Source organism: Delphinus delphis, chromosome 18, assembly GCF_949987515.2.
Source record: "Delphinus delphis chromosome 18, mDelDel1.2, whole genome shotgun sequence".
NCBI classification, from domain to species: domain Eukaryota; kingdom Metazoa; phylum Chordata; class Mammalia; order Artiodactyla; family Delphinidae; genus Delphinus; species Delphinus delphis.
The window spans coordinates 15,316,404-15,335,555 of NC_082700.1; the positions used below are offsets into that span (position 1 = coordinate 15,316,404).

General features: G+C 41.7%; 1 protein-coding gene across 1 annotated transcript in view; it reads right to left on the minus strand.

The window, feature by feature from the left end:
- Positions 1–19,152, minus strand: part of LOC132413854 (phosphatidylinositol 3,4,5-trisphosphate 3-phosphatase TPTE2-like) — a 45,183-nt gene that overhangs the window by 6,383 nt on the left and 19,648 nt on the right. Inside the window, exons 12-13 of the mRNA XM_059996105.1 lie at positions 16,797–16,902; positions 10,956–11,047 (exon numbers count right to left, since the gene is read on the minus strand). Of these exons, the coding sequence (XP_059852088.1) occupies positions 10,956–11,047; positions 16,797–16,902 (198 nt within the window). The remainder of the gene's footprint in view (positions 1–10,955; positions 11,048–16,796; positions 16,903–19,152) is intronic.

A 19,152-nucleotide genomic window follows, 5' to 3' on the forward strand; every position in this document is an offset into this window, starting at 1 on the left:
AAACCAAGACTCTGCTCTTAAAGGGCACAAATTCACTCACTTTGAGTCCCAGGACAGAGGCAGTACTTTGCCAAGTGCCCAGGCCACATGTGAAGTACATTCATTAACTTTAGAGTGAGTGCCAAAGGGGGGGAAGAAACTGCCTCTGGGGAACAAAGTGCTGGCGGGCATCATTTAAAAAATTCTCCTTCTACCTAGGCTGGCCCAGCACTGGCAGGCACCATTTCAAAACATTTGCCATCTGCCTTGCTAACACCACTCACCCCAACCCCAGCATTCCCCTGCAGACCTGCCCTGCCCAAAGCAGCTCCTCCCAGCTGCCACCCCTCCTGCCATATCCAGTGGGAGTCCTTGGCTGGTATAGTCCCCCTCCTCCCAGGGTGGGAGCCAGCCCCACTCACAATTGTACCTGCAACCGTAGTGGTTGGGCCCCACAGCCAGCCACACTGGGGCCAGCCTTGCCCACCAGTGAGTGCGCAGCAGCCGTGGCCAGGCCACACAGGCAGCTGGCTTGGGGGCCAGCCCCTTCCACTAGTGTGACTGCAGCATCTGTGGCACCGTATAACAGGAGGGGCACACGCAGCCCACATGGAAAACATCCCTGGCTCTGGTGACTAGCAGGGATTGCTCTTCTGGGCCCCACAGGAAACCTTCTACATAAGGCCACTTCTTCAAAACCAGAAGCTGTAGCTCATCTACCTAATACACAGAAACAAATGAGGAGACAGGAATATGCTCCAAATGAAAGAACAAGACAAAACTTCAGGATAAGAACCAACAAAATGGACAGAAGTAATCAACCTGATAAAGTGTTCAAAGTAATACCCATAAAGATAGATACTCACCAAACTTGGAAGAAGAATGAACACAGTGAGAACTTCAACACAGAGATATAAAAAAGAACCAACCAGAGCTGAAGAATACAATAACTGAAAGGAACAATACAGTAGATGGAATCAAGAGCATATTAGGCACAAAAGAATGGAAAAACAACCAGTTATGTACAAGGGAACCCTTATAGGACTATCAGCTGACTTTTCAGCAGAAACTTTACAGGCCATAAGCGAATGGCACAATATATTCAAAGTACTGACAGGGAAAAACTTGTAACCAAGAATACTCTATCTCGCAAGGTTATTGTTCAGAATTGAAGGAGCAATAAAGTTTCCCTGACAAGCAGAATCTACAGGAGTTCACCACTGAACCAGTCATACAAGAAATGTTAAAAGGACTTCTTTAAGAAAAAAAGAAAAGGCCATTACTAGAAATCAGAAAACATGTAAAAGGAAAAATCTCCCTGGTAAAAGCAAACGTATAGTAAAGGCAGTGGATCAATCACTTACAAAGGTTATAAGGTTTAAAGACAAAAGTTGTAAAATCAACTATAACTACAATAATTAGTAGGTATACAAAATCAAAAGATGTAAAATGTATCAAAAACATAAAACGTGGAGTGGGGGTAGTAAAAATGTAGTGTTTTTAGAATGATTTGAACTTAAGTAATCAACTTAAAATAGACTGCTATACACATAGGCTGCTATACACGAACCTCAAATTAACCACAAACCAAAAACCTAATATTGAGAAAAATTAGAAAAAGGAATTCAAACATAATGCTAAAGTCATCAAATTCCAAAGGAAGAGAGCAAGAGAAGGAGCATAGAACTGTAAAAACAACCAGAAAATAATTAACAAAATGGTATTTAGTACAACCTATCAATAATCACTTTAAATGTAAATTCTTCAGTCAAAAGACATAGGGTGACTGATGGATTAAAAAAAAAAAAGACCCATCTATATGCTGCCTACAAGAGATTCACTTCTGATCTAAAGACACACAGACTGAAAGTGAAGGGATGTGAAAATATATTCCATGCAAATAGAAACAAAAATTTGGGGTAGCAATACTTATACAAAATAGACTTTAAAAACAAAGGCTGTAGGACAGCTACATGTAAAAGAACATTCTCTAACACCATGTACAACAACTCAAAATGGATTAAAGACCTAAATGTAAGACTGGATACTATAAAACTCCTAGAGGAAAACATAGGCAGAACACTCTTTGATGTAAATTATAGCAATAATTCTTTGGATCTGTCTCCTAAATCAAAGGAAACAAAAGCAAAAATAAATAAATGGGACCTAATTAAGCATATAAGCTTTTGCATAGCAATGGAAACCAATGACAAAATGAAGAGACAACCTACTGAATGGGGAAAAATATTTGTAAATGATATGACTGATAAGGGGTTAATATCCAAAATATATAAGCAGCTCCTACAACTCAACATTAAAAAAAAAAAAAGGCAATTAAATGGGCAGAAGACCTGAATAGAGATGTTTCCAGAGAGGACGTGAAGATGGCCAACAGGCACATGAAAAGATGCTCAACATTGTTAATCATCAGATAAGTGCAAATTAAAACCACAATGAGATATCACCTCAAACCTGTCAGAATGGCTATCATCAAAAAGAAGACAAGCCTCTTCAATAAGTGGTGCTGGGAAAACTGGACAGCTACATATAAAAGAATGAAATTAGAACACTACCTAACACCATACACAAAAATAAACTCCAAATGGATTAAAGACTTAAATGTAAGACCAGACACTATAAACTCTTAGAGGAAAACATAGGAAAACACTCTTTGACATAAACCACAGCAAGATCATTTTTGACCCACCTCTTAGAGTAACAGAAACAAAAACAAAAATAAACAAATGGGACTTAATTAAACTTAAAAGCTTTTGCACAGCAAAGGAAACCATAAACAAGATGAAAAGACAACCCTCAGAATGGGAGAAAATATTTGCAAATGAAACAATGGACAAAGGATTAATCTCCAAAATATACAAACAGCTCAAGGAGTTCAATAACAACAACAACAAAAATCCAGTTAAAGAATGGGCAGAAGACCTAAATAGACATTTCACAAGAAAGGTATACAGATGGCCAAAAGGCACATGAAAAGATGCTCAACATCACTAATCATTAGAGAGGTGCAAATCAGAACTACAATGCGGTCACCTCATGCCAGTCAGAATGGCCATTATCAAAAAATCTAGAAACAGTAAATGCTGGAAAGGGTGTGGTGAAAAAGGAACCCTCATGCACTGTTGGTGGGAATGTAAATTGATACAACCACTATGGAAAACAGTATGGAGGTTCCTTAAAAAACTAAACTAAAAACTAAAAATAGAACTACCATATGACCCAGCAATCCCACTACTGGGCATATACCCTGAGAAAACCATAATTCAAAAAGAGACATGGGGCTTCCCTGGTGGTGCAGTGGTTAAGAATCCACCTGCCAGTGAAGGGGACACGGGTTCAAGCCCTGGTCCAGGAAGACCCCACACGCCGCGGAGCAACTAAGCCCATGCGCCACAACTACTGAGCCTGCGCTCCAGAGCCCACGAGCCACAACTCCTGAAGCCCAGGCGCCTAGAGCCCGTGCTCTGCAACAAGAGAAGCCACTGCGAAGAGAGCCCATGCACTGCAATGAAGAGTATCCCCTGCTCACTGCAACTAGAGAAAACCCATGCACAGCAACAAAAACCCAACACAGCCAAAAAAAAAAAAAAAAAAAGACATGTACCACAATGTTCATTGCAGCACTATTTACAATAGCCAGGACATGGAACCAACCTAAATGTCCATTGACAGATGAATGGATAAAGAAGATGTGGCACATATATACAATGGAATATTAATCATAAACAGAAACAAAATTGAGTTATTTGTACTGAGGTGGATGGACCTAGAGTCTGTCGTACAGAGCAAAGTAAGTCAGAAAGAGAAAAACAAATACTGTATGCTAACACATATATATGGAATCTGAAAAAAATATATATATATGGTACTGATGAACCTAGTTGCAGGGCAGGAATAAAGAGGTAGACATAGGAAATGGACTTGAGAATATGGGGGGGAGGGCAAAGCTGGGGCGAAGTGACAGTAGCATCGACGTACATACACTACTGAATGTAAAATAGTTGGCGGGTGGGAAGCAGCAGCATAGCACAGGGAGATCTGCTCGGTACTTTGCAATGACCTAGAGGGGTGGGATAGGGAGGGTGGGAGGGAGGCTCAAGAGGGAGGGGATATGGGGACGTGTATGCACATGGCTGATTTGCTTTGTTATGCAACAGAAACTAACACAGTATTGTGAAGCAATTATACTCCAATAAAGATTTAAAAAAAGAAGACAACCATTGTTGGCAAGGATGTGGAGAAAAGGGACCCTTCATACACTGTTGGTGGGAAAGTAAATTGGTGCAGTAACTGTGGCAAATAGTATGGAGGCTTCTCAAAAAACCAAAAAATATAACTATCATGTGACCAAGCAATCCACTCCTGGGTATGTATACAGAAAAAAAACCCACTAATTCAAAAAGATACATGCACTCCAATGTTTATAGCAGCATTATTTACAATTGCCAAGATATGGAAGCAACCTAAATGTCCATCAACAGATGAATGGATAAAGATATATATATACACACACATATATACCACACAGTGGAATACTACTTAGCCATAAAAAAGAACAATTTGCTATTTGCAACAACATGGAGGGACTTTGAGGGTATTATGCTAAGTGAAATAAGTCAGAGGAAGACAAATACTGTATGATATCCTTTATATGTGGAATATAAAAAATAAAACAAACTAGGGAATATAACAAAAGAAACAGACTCACAGATATAAAACAAACTAGTGGTTCCCAGTGGGAAGATGGAAGGGGGAGGGGCAAGATAGGGGTAGGGGACTAAGAGTTACAAATTATGTATAAAATAAATAAGCTACAAGGATATATTGTATAACACAGGGAATATAGCCAATATTTTATAATAACTGTGAATGAAGTATAACTTTTAAAAATTGTGAATCACTATGTTGTACATCTGTAACTTATATAATATTGTCCATCGACTATATATAATTCAATTTAAAAAATCCCCAAAAATAAAACCAATTTTTAAAAACAAAGGCTGTGGGAGTTCCCTGGTGGCACAGTGGTTAAGAATCTGCCTGCCAGTGCAGAGGACACAGGTTCGAGCCCTGGTCTGGGAAGATCCCACATGCCATGGAGCAGCTAAGCCCATGTGCCACAACTACTGAGCCTGCGCTCTAGAGACCACAAGCGACAACTACTGAGCCCGCAAGCCACAACTACTGATCCCACATGCCACAACTACTGAAGCCCACGTGCCTAGAGCCTGTATTCTGCAACAAGAGAAGCCACCACAATGAGAAGCCACCACAATGAGAAGCCCGTGCACCGCAACAGAGTAGCCCCCACTCGCTGCAACTAGAGAAAAGCCATGCACAGCAACGAAGACCCAATGCAGCCAAAAATAAATAAATAAATGTATACAAAACAAAAAAAGGCTCTAACAATAGACCAAGGAAAAAAAAGCATTACATAATGATAAAGGGTTCAATCCAACAAGAGTATATAACACTTGTAGATATTTTCGCACTCAACATAGGCATACCTAAATAGGTAAAGCTAATATTAACAGACATAAAAGAGAAATTGACAGTAATACAATAATAATATGGACTTTAATATCCCACTTACAGCAATGAACAGATCATCCAGGCAGAAAGTCAATAAAGAAACTGGCTTTAAATGACACATTAGACCAAATGAACTTAACAGATTATAAAAAACATTCTACGCCCAAACAGCAGAATATAATTCTTTTTAAGTGTACATGGAACACTCTTCAGGATAGATCACATGTTAGGCCACAAAACAAGTCTAAATAAAGTTAAGATTAAAATCATACCAAGCATCTTTTCTGACCACAACAGTATCAAACTTGAAATTGACTATAAGAAGAAAACTAGAAAAAAAACACACACACAAACACATGGAGACTAAACCACATGCTACTAAACAATCCAATGGGTCACTGAAGAAATCAGAGAAAATTTTAAAAATACCTTAAGACAAATGAAAATGGAAACACAACATTCCAAAATCTCTGGGACACAGCAAAAGGAGTTCTAAAAAGCAAGTTCATAGCAATACAGACCAAACTCAAGAAACAAAATCTCAATCTAACCTTAGCCCTAAAGGAAGTAGAAAAAGAATGAAGTCCAAAGTTAGTAGAATGGAAAAAATCATGAAGATCAGAACAGAAACAGAGATTTTTTAAAAATAGAAAAGATAATTAAACTAAGAACTGGTTCTTTGAAAAGATAAACAAAACTGACAAACCTTTATCCAGACTCATCAAGGAAAAAAAAGGGAGAGGGCCCAAATAAATAAAATCAGAAATGAAAGAGAAGTTACAACTGATACCATAGAAATACAAAGGATCATATGAAACTACAGCAACAAATTAGAAAACCTAGGAGAAATAGATAAACTCCTAGAAACACACAATCTTCCAAAACAGTCAAGAAGAAATAGAAAATCCAAATAGGTAGATTTCTAATAATGATATTGAATCAGCAATCAGAAAACTCCCAGTAAAGTCCAGGACCAGACAGGTTCACAGGTGAATTCTACCAAACATTTAAAGAAGAGTAAATACCTATCCTTCATCAAAATATTCCAGACTTGGGGCTTCCCTGGTGGCGCAGTGGTTGAGAGTCCGCCTGCCGATGCAGGGGACACGGGTTCGTGCCCCAGTCCGGGAGGATCCCACATGCCGCGGAGCGGCTGGGCCTGTGAGCCATGGCCGCTGAGCCTGCGTGTCCGGAGCCTGTGCTCCGTGACAGGAGAGGCCACAACAGTGAGAGGCCCGCATACAGCAAAAAACAAAAAAAAAAGACCATATGTAACAAACCCACAGCTAATATTATACTCAGTGTTGAAAAGTTGAAAGCTTTTCCTTAAGATCAGGAACAAGACAAGGATGCCCACTCTTGCTTTTATTGAACCAAGTATTAGAAGTCCTAGCCCCAGCAATTAGACAGTAAAAAGAAATAACACACATCTAAATTGGAAAGGAAGAAGTAAAACTCACTATTTGCTGATGGCATGTACTATATATAGGAAACGCTAAAGACTCCACCAAAAAACTTCAAATAAATGAATTCAGTGAAGTTGCAGGATACAAAATTAATGTATAGAAATCTGTTGCATTTCAATACACTAATAATGAACTATCAGAAATATAAATTAAGAAACTCCCATTTAAAATTGCATCTAAAAGAGGAAAATAATTAGGAATACGTTTAACCAAGGAAGTGAAAGACCTGAACTCTGAAAACTGTAAGACATTGATGAAAGACATAAATGTGACACAATTAAATGGAAAGGTATACTGTGCTTATGGATTGGAAGAATTCATATTGTTAAAATGTCTATGCTACTACCCAAAGCAATATACAAATTCAATGTAATCCCTATTAAAATACCAATAGCATTTTTCACAGAACTAGAATCCTAAAATTTGTGTGGAACCACAAAAGACCCCAAATAGCCAAAGTAATCTTTAAAAGAACAAAACTAGAGGTATCAGTTTTTCTGACTTCAAACTATATCACGGAGTTATAGTATTCAAAACAGTTGTTACTGGAACAAAAACAAATACATAGATCAATGGAACAGAATAGAGAGGCCAGAAAAAAATCCACACACTTATGGTCAATTAATCTACAACAGAGAAGACAAGAATATACAAAGTGGAAAAGGATCTCTTCAATAAGCAGTGTTGGAAAAACTGGACAGTTAACATGCAAAAGAATGAATCTGGACCACTACCTTACACCACATATGACAATAAAGTTAAAATGGATTAAAAATTTGAATGTAAGACCTGAAACCATAAAACTTCTAGAAGAAAGCACAGGCAGTCAGCTCTTTGACTTTGATCTTAGTGATACCTTTATGGATCCGTCTCCTCAGGCGAGGACAACAAAAGCAAAAATAAACAAGTGGGACCACATCAAACTAAAATGCTTCTGCACAGTGAAGGAATCCTGCAATAAAATGGAAAGCTAATCTATTGAATGGGAGAAGATACTTGTAAATTATGTATCCAATAGAGGTTAATATCCAGAATATAAAAATAACTCATACAACTTAGAAAGGAAACATCAAAAAAAGAAACAATCCAATTGAAAAATGGGCAGAGGACCTAGAACAGACATTTTTCTAAAGGAGACATATAGACGGCCAACGGGCACATGAAAAAATGATCATTACTAATCATCAGGGAAATGCAATTCAAAACCAGAAGAACATCACCTCATACCTGTCAGAATGACTATTATCAAAAGAACAAAAAATAACGTTGGTGAAGGTGTGGAAAAAAAGAAACCCTCTTTCACTGTTGGTGGGAATGTAAATTGGTGCAGCCACTATGGAAAGCAGTATGGAGGTTCCTCAAAAACTTAAAAATGGAACTACCACATGATTGGACAATTCCACTTCTGGGTATTTATCCAAAAAAAAAAAATCGACAATACTAATTCGAAAAGATATATGCACCCCTATGTTCACTGTAGCATTATTTACAATAGCCAAGATATGGAAGCAACCTAAGTCCATCAATAAAGAAAATGTGAGGTATATATGTGTGTGTGTGTGTGTGTGTATATATATATATATATGCACATGTATGTATATATGAATATTATCCATAACAAGAATGAAATCTTTCATTTGTGACACCATGGATGGACTTAGAAGGTGTTATGCTAAGTGAATTAAGTCAAAGAAAAATACTGCATGATTTCACTTACATGTAGAATCTAAAAAAAAAATGAACGTAACAAAACAGAAGCAGACTCATAGATAGAGAACAAACTGGTGGTTGGCAGGGGATAGGAGGATGGGTGAAATAGGTGAAGGGGATTAAGAGGCATAAACTTCCAGTTATAAAATAAATAAGTCATGGGGATGTAATATACAGAATAGGGAATATAGTCAATAATGTTGTAATAACTTTAAATGGTGGTGACAGATGGTAACTATACGGTGATCATCTCATAATGTATATAAAATGTCAAATCACTGTGCTGTACACCTGAAACTAATATAATATTGTATGTCAATTATACTTCAATTTTTAAAAAAGAGGAGCTCTGTAAAGAGAATCCAGTTCAGACAGGGGACTGGGAGGGCAGGGCTGGAGGAGGGGGAAAAGACCAGCAAAAACAGGAAGCAGAAATTAGAGTGTTGTGTTCCAAGGGCCAGAGGGGACCCAGTCTACCTGGCATGGAGACCGCAGGCCATGTTACTAATGCGAATAAGCTCAGGTATGATAGGGCTATATCTTGAGAATTCAAGACCCAGGAAAATAAGAATGAAGTTGTTGAAAGTTATAGTGGAGCATTTCCTAGGTGATAAAGCTGGCCTGGTAATTATCACATCTAACATTTATTTAGTGATGTATGAGTCACAAAGCAACTTCACATATATTATCTAATTCAATCCTCACAACACTTGAGATGTAACCTTTATTTTACAGATAAGAATACTGAGCCAGAAGGACTTCCTTGGCGGTCCAGTGGTTAAGACTCCACGCTTCCACTGCAGGGGGCATGGGTTCAATCCCTGGTTGGGAAAATAAGATCCTGCATGCCTCACAGCCGGAAAAAAAAAAAAAAGAATATTGCGCCAAAGATATTAACTAGCTTTGACCGTGGGTGCACAGTGTGTCTTCTGCTCTAGCTACAGCTTTTTACAATGAGAGCAGTATTTCAGGATGCGTATTGCAGGACCCTATATACTGCCCTGTATAAGGAGAAAGCAAAGGTAAGGAGACCGTTGTAGAAGTCTAGGCATGAGCAAATGAGGTCCTGGACCGGGTAGTGGCAATGGGAACAGACAGGAAGGGAGCGAGTGAAGAGAGATTCCAGTGGTCTCATCAGCAGGAATTGGTGACTAACTGGATTTAGGGGCCGCGGGCAAAGAGAGAATCAAAGATGATACCAGATCTGAAAGTCTGAGTAAGAGAATGCTGGTGTCATTTGCAGAAGCAGATGAAAAGTTCATTGGATAAATTTGGATTGACAACTGTGTTTGAATTGCTGGGGTAGAGAATGCCCAAGTTGCAGCTCCTGCGTCTACCCTGTGTATGGGGCTCATAAATACGTGTCAAGTGAATGAAAGAAGATATTATAATTGAAAGTAGGGGAACGGATGTGTAGGACCAAGAATAGAGTATGTGTGGAGATAAGGACAGAAAGCCAGGGATGAGGCTTGGGGGGAGTGCCCCCTCCCGGGGGTCAGGGGAGTAAAAAGAAGGAAGAGGAGAGGTAATAGGAGAACTAGAGACCAAAGCCTGAGAAAGAATCTTAAAAGTTTATATTTCTTACACCCATGAAGGAAGCTTTCCTGTTGCTCCAGGAGAGGTCTGTAGTCTTAACCATTTCTTCAGCCTTTAAGAAAACTGACTATTTGGTCCCAAAGAGATTCCTCCCCAATCCATACACCCCTGCATTGTTTCTCACAGTGCAGTCCCACAGGATATCTGAGTTAGAATCACTTGAGACATTGCTAAGTCTAGAGATTCCTGGGCCCCTTTCCAGATTTCCTGAATCACACTTTGGGGGTATAACTTAGGAATCTGCATCTTTACCAGTCTCTAGGTGATTTTCATGCCCATTAAAATTTCAGAATCAGTGCCATATAATAAAAATGACCAAGAAGAAGAGAATATGGCTAAAAGTGACCAGATGCATGAATCTAAAACTCTGACAGATTCTGGGAACATGCTTGGCATTTGTGGAAAAGGGAAAGGCAAAGCACCACTCTGAACTGAAAATATATTCTGGAAAACTATTTCCCCTGAAAACTATTTTGAACAGTAAATTTAACTCTTGACTCAAATCCAAACCCAGGGACACCAAGTTGGATGGTAACCAGAAAGCAACACGGCCCCTCCCTGTGGTGAGTGATGGTTTGGGGAGGGCAACATGCTGATTTGACATTGAGATGTAAAACAAACACTAGAATTTTCAGTTTCCATGCTTTCTCTTACCCCACAGTTTTTGGAAGCAGAACAGAAAAAGACAGGCTTTCGTTGCATTATTATTTGTACTTTTAGGTCATTTCCATTGCCTTTTCCAACACCTGAATGAAATTAAAAAGTTAGGCTGGTTAGAGCAAAGATCAAAATGTCTCACCAATTAACAATACAGATTAAAAAGAGAAAAAATTATCCCAGCTAACAATGTGTCAATATTGAATCATTTGGCTCTTGTATGGATTTTGTCTTTGAAAGACAAGGCTTCAAAAGTTCAGTTCTGTCCCCTAAAGCAGAATTTATAAGGCTGGAGAAAAAAAAAAAGACATTGTTCAGCTTCTAAGATTTGGAATCCCATCGCCTCACCTTCATAGAAAAAAAAATTAGGGAAGGGGACGTGCAACCTTTCTTGTTGATGTGTTGCTTTCTTCAGACTTCTAATTGTGATGTTTCTTAATAATAAATAGCCTAACTTCCTCTTGCCCTAGTTTAAATCCAGTTTATGGAAAATATAGGAGAGCTGTATCCAAACGTTCCTGCTATGTTCAGCATATATTTACAGACAAATGGTTTCTTCTCCCTTTTTTTTTTTCAATTTAATTGACCCACTTACTTCAGCATTTCATGAAAGGGCTGGTTTCTCAAGCCTCCAATTAATTTTTCCGGCTTTCCTTTCCACCCTGCATGTTTCACTTAAATATGCACAGAACTAAAGGTACAGAACTAAAACAAATATTCTAATAAAGTCATATATCCATCATTCTTAACTGTTATATTAAGTTTGTTTTGTGTTCATTTAATTTTGTTCTCACTAACACAATTAATTTGTCATGAGGAATCATGGTTTCTTTGCCTCAGTTCCCTCTGTCCCATCCACCTGCAGAACTTCTTTCTACGGATGTCAACAGAAGTCAGTGAAACGTAGAGCTAAACCAAGTCGAACGCTTATCACATGACAGGAAAAGGGCATTGCTTTATGAGCTTAAATTAATTCCCACACAATTTAAACATTTTTAAAATAATTTAAGTATATTTGCATGATTTAAAAATAAAAGGTATAAAAGGCATGAAGTGAAAAGTCTCCATTTTCCCTATCTCCCACCTGTTTAGTTCTCCAGCCCCAGCTAACCCCTATTACTAGTTTCTAGTTTTTTATGCATGTATAATCAAATATGAATATAGATTCTCCCAGAGGTTTTATGTGTGTATATACACACAAAAAACTGTATTCTCCTTCTGTTTTACAGAAATTGTTGCATGCCATAGCCCTGTCCTGTACATGCATTTTTTAACACGTCAAAAATTTTAACTTATTACTAAGGAACCAGTAAAATGCTACAGCTGTTTCGAAGTACTGCACATTTCTGGGCAGATAAGGAATGATGAAATGAATTTACAAATAAATACGAAACAGGTCAATAATCAGTTGCATTCTGCTAGACACAACTAATTTGCATTTTTATGTACAAAAGTTATTTGCATTATTATCAGTTTTCTACACCTTAGAGTTGTAAAATAGCTTAAAGACCATGAAAGGTGAAGGTAACCCTGGAGGTGGGCCTAGAGAAGACACTGCCCATTTCAGAATCTATCACACTTTTTCCTGACAGTCTGTTGTGATCGTAATCTCACAGGAAGATGATTCTTTAGGGCTTTTTGTTGTTGTTGCTGTTCTTTCATTTGAAACATACTCCTCTGTCTTCTCATTTTGTTTACCTTTCTCTGTCTCTATGAAATTAAGGAATCAGTTACCCAGCCCAGTCTTGAAGGCGTGCCCTTGTGCAGGACTGTGCAGCCTGCGTATGCTCAGTGGCTTTGGTGGGAGAAGTGAGCACAGGTCCCGTGGGCCCCTGGGGTGCGGTGGCAGCCACCACCTTGGTGGGAAGCGGGGCTGGAGATGGAGGGGCTGGAGCCGGAGCCGGGTGCGACCCTGTGTGTGAGAGAGACGGCAGTCTCCACCTGGGTTTGGGGTGCAGCGGGGGCTCAAGGGTTTGGGGCTGCACTTCTGTGCTGGTTGTACATTTTCCCCACTGTGCACCCTTGGTTAGAGGCTGGGTCAGGGCCGGAGGGGTTGGTGCCTCACTGCTGAGCTGGTTTCTTTCCTGCTGGCAGTGTCAGTCCCTGCCCTGGAGTAGTTTCACTCCTCCTAAATGTGGGCAGCGACCGAGCACTGGCCAAGGCTGCTTTCTCCCCGGTGAGAGTTTTCAGGCTGCTGCGTCTGCCAGGATGGGGGTATAAGCAAGCACGCACTCTCTGAGTGAGGGCTCAGTGTCTTACAGCCTCCCATGAGCCCCACTGGCTTTCGAAGCAGCTAAGGGCACTCATCCTCCTGGTGTCAGACCCCAGGGCTGGAGTGCCAAACGTGTGGCTCAAACCCCTTGCTCCCCAGGGAGGCTCCCCAAGCCCATGACACCCCCCTCCACGTCTGGGTCCCCCACCAAGGGTGCAGGTCTCGACCAGATCACCTCTCCTCCCTTCCCAGACTCCGTGTGGATTTTTCTTTACAGCCTTAGCCGTAGAAGGGCCTTTCTGCCAGCCTCCAGGTAGCTCCACAGGTAGTTGTATTTTTGATGTGTTCATGGGGGGAGGTAAGCTCAGCATCCTCCTACTTCATCACCTTGATCTCCCTCAAAGGGGATAATTCTTATTCCAAAAGAAGGCTGCTGTCATTGGGTTTGGCCTGCTTATTTACGTGGGTGCAGCAAGAATTTTGGCATACCAGGCAGGCCTTCTTAAGTGGGCTCTGCCAGCCGAGGCCCACACCGTAAGAACAGCTGCAAAGGGCACAACTTTCTGTCTGGAAGCCTTTATGAGGGATCTCAAATTAGACTTTTAAAATCCTCTATTTTATGTTAGCCTGAGATGAGGAAACCAAACCCATTAAACTCTCCACCAGTTTTCACCTGCAGTACTTAGAAATCCGCGTTAGTTCCTCTGTTCTCTAGATCTGCACTTTACAGTTTTAACTAAACAATATCTCCACAGAGGTTAAGTAAAATTCAAACTATGAAGAGAGAAGTCACAGTCTTAGGATATGATATCAGACTGGGACAATATATGAAATGCTAGAACTTATTAAAACCATTTTTAAGCTTAGAAGTTTGAGAAACTATTCCTATTCTCACTGTTCACGTTAGAGAAAACGCATCAAAACTCCATCAGACTAAATGCCTTTTTGCCTGTTTGGAATAGTTTAATACTCACAGAGGTTTGTATAGATACTGTTACAGGGTTACCTCGGAGATACTGTGGGTTCGGTTCCAGACCACTGCAATACAGCGAATATCGCAACAAAGCGAGTCACACGAACGTTTTTGCTTTCCCAGTGCACACAAAAAGTTATGTTTACACTATACTGTAGTCTATTTAGTGTGCAATAGCATTATGTCTAAGAAAACTATGTACGTACCTTCATTAAAACATACTTGATCGGGACTTCCCTGGTGGCGCAGTGGTTAAGAATCCGCCTGCCAATGCAGGGGACACGGGTTCAGCCCTGGCCCAGGAAGATCCCACATGCCGCAGAGCAACTAAGCCCATGAGCCACAACTACTGAGCCCGCGCACCTAGAGCCCGTGCTCCGCAACAAAAGAAGCCACCGCAATGAGTAGCCCGTGCACCGCAACGAAGAGTAACAACTAGAGAAATACGGCGAGCAGCAACAAAGACCCAACGCAGCCAAATAAATACATAAAATTCTAACACAAACCATTAAATAAAAGAACTTGATTGCCACATTGCTAAAAAAAAAAAAAACTGCTCACCATCATCTGACAACTCAGAAATGTCACAAACCTTTCATTTTCTGAACAAGTGCAACGTCTGTGAAGCGCAATAAAGCAAAGAGCAATAAAACGAGGGATGCCTGGATTCCCACCGTTAACCGAGAGGACCCTGAGGGAGAGGATACACTCAGGTACAAAACAGGCTCTCACGCCACCAACTTGGCTTTAGAGCTGAGTTTCAGTTTCCTAGAGGAAGACACTGCTCCAACAGCCACCTGGGTTGCCTCTCACAGTACACTTTATGCAGGAAACAATGGGGAGCAAGGCACTGCTATCCCCTCCCACCCACCAGCTGCCGGACAAGCCTGGCTCTACCTTGGGGACGTCTGAAGGCAGATGCTGTTCGGAGCGAGGCTCCACTCCAGCCCTGTCCCTCATACGTGACACACACACATCACAGAATGGACCTCATAGAGCACTCTGCAGCCCACAAAGCCTTCGCACAGTTGCTCCTTTATACAGACAGGCAGGCTCCTGCTGGAACAGGCTGTGTTTCCAGGGTCTGCCCGCACAACGCTTGTTTGGAAATCTAGACCAAAATTTCCCACAGAAACCATGCTGCTGGGCCGAAGTTTGTTTCCAGAAGCCAGAAACCCATGCAATCTGCTCGTGGTAACTCTCAATTCCTCACCCCTGCCAAGCAGTGGCGGCGATGCGGGCGTGTGGAGAGGGGAGAAATACGTAAATAATTTGAAAAAAGCATTTTATATTTTAACTAACAATTGAAATTTTTTTTTGACTATGCAGTTTTTACATATATTCTAAAGGGTTCTCTTATTTCTGAATAATTGGACGAAGCGTTAAAAAATACACGTCTAGATCTTATTTTGTGTGACTCTTCAGAGGACTAAAAGCAATAGGCTGTGTGGGTGGACACCAGCGCCCTCGCCCCGCAGCCGGGCCCAGGAGAGGCCCGGCACTCAGCACCGCGCCTCGCGCTCCACAAGCTGCTGTTGCTTTAGGGAATCAGAAGCATCACCTCCTGCTGCGCCTCCACACTGAGGGGTCCCTGTTTCCACCTCCCTGAGGGTGAGCTGTACAGGGAAGCTAGGCGGGTGACAGAGAAATAGAGACATGGCCTTGAGGCCCATTCCTCTCCCTTCCTTCCTTGTCTTTCAAGTCCCAGAGGTGGACGATCTGGCCAATATCACTGCCTCTCGGGGCGACGGCAGGTCCCCTCTTTCTCCTCACACTCCTGAAGCAGGCATCATCAGCTCTTTTCAAGTTTATAAGGATTTTTACTCTTGGTAAGAACTGGTAACAGCTAGGGGGCTGAGAGAGCCCCCCGCCCAGAGACCAGGTTTCTCCCAACCCTTTTTTGTGTTCCTGTAGGTTCGGAAGACCTAAGTGCTGTCCTCCTAGGAAGCTGTCCAACACTGTGGTCAGCTCTTTATCTGTGTACCTTCCTCTCCTCTGCTTACACTCAGGGGCTCCTGAAGGGCAAAGAAACACAAGCAGGGGGCCTGGCCCAAAGCAGTGCTCAGCAGTTATTTGCAAAAAGAATTTGTGGCAACAACATTCATTTGCTGTTCGGGTATTTAAGACATCCTGATGGAGTTGCTGGGGGAGAGGGGGCTATGGGGGAAGAGGGCTGGGAAAGGGAGAGATCAGGAGATAAGAATAAAAAAAAGGTTTCTGAGAGGATTAGGAAAGAAAATGATACAGGGGTGCATCTCCCAAGACAACCCTGAACCAGAGATGGGCATGAGGAAGAAGTGGTCTCCAGGTCTCATGGGACCTTCCGTCCCTTTACTCTCAGAGGTTCTACTCTGAAAAGGACACCCTGGGCTGAGGCCAGAGCAGCAATGAGAACAGGAGAAAGGGAAGGGGGGATGGAGCCCCCCAAATTGGTGATGGGAAAGGAAAGGAGAGGACACCTAAGCAGTGGTAACGTGGCCACAGCAGCGCTGGGCTGATGGGCAATTCCAGGGGGAGGGGTTTATACCTGAGGCTACACAAAAAGACAGCTATGCGTTGGGATTGTCTCTGTATGTAACCATGAGAAAACCCTCCCGAATAGTAAGAACATTGGCCCTCCAGCCAATTCTCCAATTAGACATAAAGCACTTACCTTGAATTGAATAAATAATGATTTTTTCCATCGTGAGTTTTTTCACTGGAGGAAGAGTCAAATTGTAGGTATTTTTCACCATTGCAAAATATCCAACAAATCTATTCTGCAAAACAACAGAAGTCTCGATTTAAGTGGAGGTTAAAAAGTCCTGATTTTTTTAAGGAAAATAATTGATGAAGGAAACATTGATCGGGTGCCATTATGGAACTAGGCATTTGTTGCCTCATGATTAAGTATCTACCTTAGAAAAAAAATACTGAATGAAGAGCAACAGGCGGAACAAGAAAGGAGCCAGGTGTTGCTTAGAGGCTGCTGGGACTGAGAGTGCAACAGACCAGAACCAACAAAACAGCTAGGACAACATGACAGCAAGATGCCATCAACTGCAAATGTGGGAGAGGTCGGCCTGGGGTAGAAGCTTCATTGTGGCTGAGTTAAAGGAAGGTTTGTGCTTTGGGGAGCAGTAGCCTCCTCGGCATGAGAGAAGGGAAGATGTAACAGCTCAGCGGGAGAGCTCCATAGGCCAGCAGCATATTCACATTCTTCTCCAGTCCCAGCCAGTGAGCATCTCTCCGCTTCCCGTTTCCCCAATTCCATTTTTGCAAGGAAGCCTGGGCATTCTCTTAGCCTAGTCCATCTCCTGTGGCAAGCCGTTCACAAGGGCTCTCCTTTCTTCCAGAAGTTAAGAGTTCTGGTACAGAATCAACCGGACTGAAAAGTTCATAGACTCTTCCCCATCCGTTGGGAAGTGTTAAGAAAATTAACCACCATCCTCTGCATTGGAAAGGACCAGTCAAGCTCTTAACCCAGGGGTGGATGAAATGTATGTAGTGCATGGAATGGCCACACTGCAGGATCAGGAGGGGATGGTGTCTGAGAATTACTGCCGCACACACAGGGAACTCTGTCCTGGGGCCTCGCCAACACAGCCCTGGAGGCCGGGCCCCTGCACTGCTAGCCCAGTGAATCAGAAGAGACTCCGCTGCAGCCTAGGGTGTGCCAGTCCTGGAGTAAGTTAGAGACACTGCACGTAACTGCAGAGGAAATGGGGAAGGGAAGATGTGCCTGAAGGAGCTACCTCTAACGTCCCAGTGGCTCCTGCCACCAGATTCTTGACCTTCCACTAAAGGCTTGTAACCTACCATGGCCCTGTAGCTGCGTTTGCTCTCACTCTTCTCTCCCCTACAGCCCAGAACAACAGGCGCATGTAGCAGAAGTTAATAAAACCAACATCTATTTAGTAAGCACTCACTACAGACAAAGGAGATACTATACGAGGCACTTTGGGCTGCCAGGGTGGAAAGATGGGCAAGACATGGGCGTGCAAAGAGGGTAGAGAAGACACGACTTCGAATGGCTGGAAAATAATGTAAAGCAACTTAGTCCCTAAAAGGAACACAAAGGGCTATAAGAACTCCTGAAAAAGCAGGAGACTACTTCAGGCTGGGAGGGCAAGGGGACTCCAGGACAAGGGGCCCTCGTGAGCACGTGGGTGTAAAGTATAAACAGGCTGGGAAACGGCGAACAATCCAAACGCGTTAGAGCGTGTGATGCACATAGTGGAAGAAGCGGTTGGAAAACTCAAATCTAGATTGGGAGTGCCAGGTTAAAACATATTTGTTGCCATTGGCAGTCAGAAGCCATTATGGATTTTGAGCGTGAAATGGCATGATTCGAGCTGGGCTTCAATAAGTTGATGTATTACTTACAGCCTATGGCTATCTTTTTTTTTTTCTCCTTGTGTTGCTTGAGTTTGGCAGAAAAGTATGAATGGATAAGGCTGAGTTCTTTGATCCCAAATGAAATGTCTAGAGCCAGCAGTTACAGTGTTCTGCTAACTAGGCCAAGGGTATCAGCTTTCATCACTTCACTCAAAGAAAACTCTCCTTCACGGCCACATCCACATTTACTTAAGAATTCCCAACCATCTCTCACTTGGGTTTGAGGGGCCGTATAGAAAAGGCAATCCAAATGAGAAGCTGTGCACAGGATGGGAAATAACGGGCTTTGGAGTCTGAAAGATCTGGATTTGAGTTCTTAGTTCAAAAAGTTAGTTTCTTTGAACCTCGATTTCCCAGTCTATAAAATGGAATCATAATGGTGCCCACTCATTGAGTTATTGAGAATATTAGATAATGAATGCAAAACCCTTAGCAGGATTCAACAAAGTCTAGAATGTTGCAAACTCTATGGGATAAACGTCCTGGTTTCTGCAATAAACAATTTACAAGGAAAAAAAAAAGAGAGGTGGGAAACCTATAAACTAAAAGAGACTTAAGGAGACATAGCAACCAAATGAAATGTGTGCCCTTGTTTGGATCCTGACTGAAACTAAGTTTTAAAAAGATTTTAA